At 63.3% G+C, this 3,539-nt stretch overlaps 1 protein-coding gene across 1 annotated transcript in view; it reads right to left on the reverse strand.

Annotated features, from left to right (window-relative positions):
- Positions 1-3,396, reverse strand: part of PHLDB1 (pleckstrin homology like domain family B member 1) — a 22,736-nt gene extending 19,340 nt beyond the window's left edge. The window contains exons 1-4 of the mRNA XM_010723813.3: positions 3,140-3,396; positions 1,715-1,813; positions 835-958; positions 509-679 (exon numbers count right to left, since the gene is read on the reverse strand). Of these exons, the coding sequence (XP_010722115.1) occupies positions 509-679; positions 835-958; positions 1,715-1,813; positions 3,140-3,262 (517 nt within the window). The 5' untranslated portion in view covers positions 3,263-3,396. The remainder of the gene's footprint in view (positions 1-508; positions 680-834; positions 959-1,714; positions 1,814-3,139) is intronic.
- Positions 3,397-3,539: the final 143 nt, after the last annotated feature.

The following is a 3,539-nucleotide window of genomic DNA, read 5'->3' on the forward strand; positions in this document are numbered from 1 at the left end:
GGGCGGCTCCGCGGGGCACGGACGGCGCTCCCGGCGCGGCAGCGTGGGGACCCCGAGACCAGAAAGAGTGATTCACGGACAAAATGGGCAGGCATGGAAAATGTGAGAGCGGCCGTGGCGAAGCCACCCGCTGCGCTCTGCGTCTCGGCGCTGCCCGCGGTCGTGGCCGCTTGGGTCCCGCTCCTCTCCCGGGGACCGCCCTGAGCTCCCCCACGCTCACGGGGGCTGTGAAGGGACGATGAGGTCCAAGCCCCTCCAGTCACACAGGGCCCTCTGAGTACCCGGGCCCTCTGCTCCTCGCAGATATCAGCAACAGGTCTTGAGATGGTTTTCTTCGGAGCAAATACAACCCCCGAAACTGCCACACCTCCAGCCAGGAGCTGCGGACGTGGGACAGGCAGTGGCAGGATAGCTCCGGAGACGTGTGTGCTATCTGACTGCACGGCCGTGCCCTGGATGGCCGGGTCCTGCCCAGGAGCTGCTAAACGTGATCTATCCACAGCCCTACCTTGAGTGAGGCGCGTGGGCTGCTGGATCATCACACCGTCGATGGTGCAGGCATTGTTGCAGGGGTGCAGGGTGAGTGTCCCTCGCACGTTCTCGATGTAGCAGTGCTCGGGTGCCAGCCCAGGGCCCTGCAGGACGATGTCCTTCGCAGCCGTGCCAATTGTGGTCCTCCCTGCAGAGAGAGAGGCTGAGCATCCCCGCAGTCCTGTGGTGAGATGGGCTCCCAGCCATGCCCACGGGGATCCTCCGGGAGCCGCCCCAGGCAAGAAGCAGCTACCTGGGTTGGGGTGCACCCAAAGGTGGGATGCTCCAGCAGTCAGCACTCACCTTCCTCCAACGGTAGCAGTGTGATAGCAGTGCTGAGGCGGCCGCTGCCCAGGCTTACCAAGTGCGGCTTCTCTGTCTGCACCTTCAGCCCTTTGCCTGTGTCTATCAGGTCCAGGGGGCTGTTCTGCAAGGGTCAGAGCAGGATGGGTCAGGGCTGTGCAGCACTGTGAGTAGGGGCAGCCCTCACATGTGTCCTGCTGGGCCCCTCCTGGAGCAAGCAGAGACAGAAGCTGCCTCTGTTCTTGCCGTGCCCCGCAGTAACAGGTCATAAATATTTACAGGCTCCTTATCTTTCCACGGCACAGGATGAGAAGGGAGGGGTGCACATAGCACCTGTGGCAGCAGCCTGCTCCTTTGTGCTGCCTGCTTTGGGCCGCTCTCTGCAGCACCTCTCCTGCAAGAACCATGTGCCCTCTAACCTGCCTGTGTGTGTATGGCCATGCAGACTGAGGGGTGGAGGCCAGGCAGGACAAACAAGAGGATGCAGACAGCCCAGAACTCCTTCACTCCCATGCTGCCAGCCCTGGGGAGCTGCAGCAGGAGTGTGCCCAGGTCAGTTCCCACAGGGAAGATCCCCGAAGCTTGGGCTGTTTCTAAGAGGATCTGAGGCAGCAGCCACTTAGCTCAATTGGCTTTACTGCCGATCCTGTAATAGGATCGGGGTGAGGAGTGGGTGAGGAGAGCATTGTAGCAGGGCTGGTACAGAGGAGAAGGGCTCCTTGCTGCATTTCCATGCTCCCACACAGGCTCGATACTTGTGCTGCAGCCAGAATTCTTCACCCTTCCCTGCATTCTCTACCACCAAGGCAGGACCCTGCCACACACTGGGACAGTGCTGGTGGGCACAACTCACCCTGCCTGCCTCAGCCCTGAGCCTCACCTGGATGATGGTCTGCACCCTGCGGGTCGGGCTGGTGGTGGTCCTGCTGGGAGCCTCCATTGTGTTCGCACGGAGGTGCCTGGTGATGTCGGGCACGGGCTGGGAGAGAGAAGTGTTGGTATGAGTGCCTGTATGGGCACAACTGTGCAGGGCTCTGGCTGTGCTGCAGAACCTGTGTCAACTCTTGTTTCCAGCCTTGCAGCAGCTGCCCAAAGCTGGTACACATCCCTGCCCAGCAAGCACAGGCTCCAGCATCTTGGAACACCCGCATGCATGCTAATCATAGGAAGCGGCCACCACTCTGGCACAACCCCACATATGCTGTAGAAAACAGACCCCACTACACACTGGGAGTGGTCGGCAGCTGGGCCCTTATGGCCACAGGCAGACACAGCAGAGCAGCATCCAGCTGTCTGCAGCAACAACTGCCTCCGTGCACAGCAGCTCACAGTGCAGCCCAGCACACCCACACACGCCTGATTCCAGCACCCAGCTGCATGCCTTCATCCCCATCTCTTCACAGGCCAACAGCAGCCAGATTTGGGGGTGCACGAACTCAGCGCGGCGTCCCCTCCCACCACCAGCACCCAGAGCCAGCGGGGCAGCAGGGACACAGCTGTCACTGCCCACCCTTCCGTGCAGCCCAGGGCTTTCTGGTCGTGCATTCTGCCTCCCAACCTAACCCTAACCCGCTCCTGCCCCCCGAGGGCAGCCCCCAGCAGCAGTCCTGGCCCACATGACGCACAGACACAGCACGAGGCCAGCAGCCACCCACGGCCTTCCTGTGCATGGGGAGGAACGCAGCCCATGAGCGGCAATTTCCCTTGCCTGGCGCTCGCACCGCTTGTTGTGCCGGGACGCTCTGGTTACTGAATTTACCGTCTGCTCCTAACGTCCCTCCCTTCCGCCAAGCTGGCTGCACGCAGCTTAACCCTTTCTGGACAGGTTGGCCCCGCCATGGGAGTGGGATCACCCTGCTAGGGACCCCGAGGTCAGCTGCTGCTCACGGTGACAGAGTCCTCTCCCTCCCGGCTCCACGGCCTGTGCAGAGCAACTGAGGCACATGGGGTGCAGTGTGAGCCCCGGGCTCGGCTCCCCGCAGCACCAGCATCGCTCACAGTGTCACACGAGGAGAGGGACAGCACTCCCAGCCCGGCTGGCCCTGAACGCAGCTGCGGGGGCGAGCGGGCAGCTATTACACACCACGGAAAAAATGAAATGTTGGAAAACAGCAGGCGTCAGATTTAGGGCTGGGACGGAGCCCAGATTGCTCTGCTCGAGGAGGGCTCAGCGGTGCTACAGCAGCACCGCACAGGAGGGCTGTGCCAGCTGACGGGCAGAGGACAGGCACAGCCCCTGGATACCCTGGAGCAGCTCCACGGTCCCCGTCGGATGCAGACACACAGAGCCTCCGCTTTCCCTTACCTGCCACCCGGTCCTGGTGCGGGCGCTGAGAGGGAGCCTCCGCGGCAAAATCCCCAAGGCCCCGACATGCTGGCGGGGCTTCCTACCGCTGCTCATGGGCAGGGGAGTCACGCTCCCCAACATCGTGAGACACAGCCCGCCGGCAGCTTCGCCAGCGCCGAGGCCCCGATACGACGTCCGGAGGAAAAGCCAGCGAGGGGCTGGGCTCCGGCATAGGAAGGGAGCGGAGCCAGGGTGGGATCCTGTGCGGGTGTTAACCCCTTCCCAGCACGGAGAGCCCCGCCGCACCGGCATGCAGCTCCGCCGGGGGGACTGGGGCAGCCCCGGCCCCGCCGCTCCCGTTAGGATCTGCCCGCACTCCCGCCCCCACCTGCCGCACGACCCTACTCGACCCCGCTGC

Source organism: Meleagris gallopavo, chromosome 26, assembly GCF_000146605.3.
Source record: "Meleagris gallopavo isolate NT-WF06-2002-E0010 breed Aviagen turkey brand Nicholas breeding stock chromosome 26, Turkey_5.1, whole genome shotgun sequence".
Classification (NCBI taxonomy): Eukaryota; Metazoa; Chordata; class Aves; order Galliformes; family Phasianidae; genus Meleagris; species Meleagris gallopavo.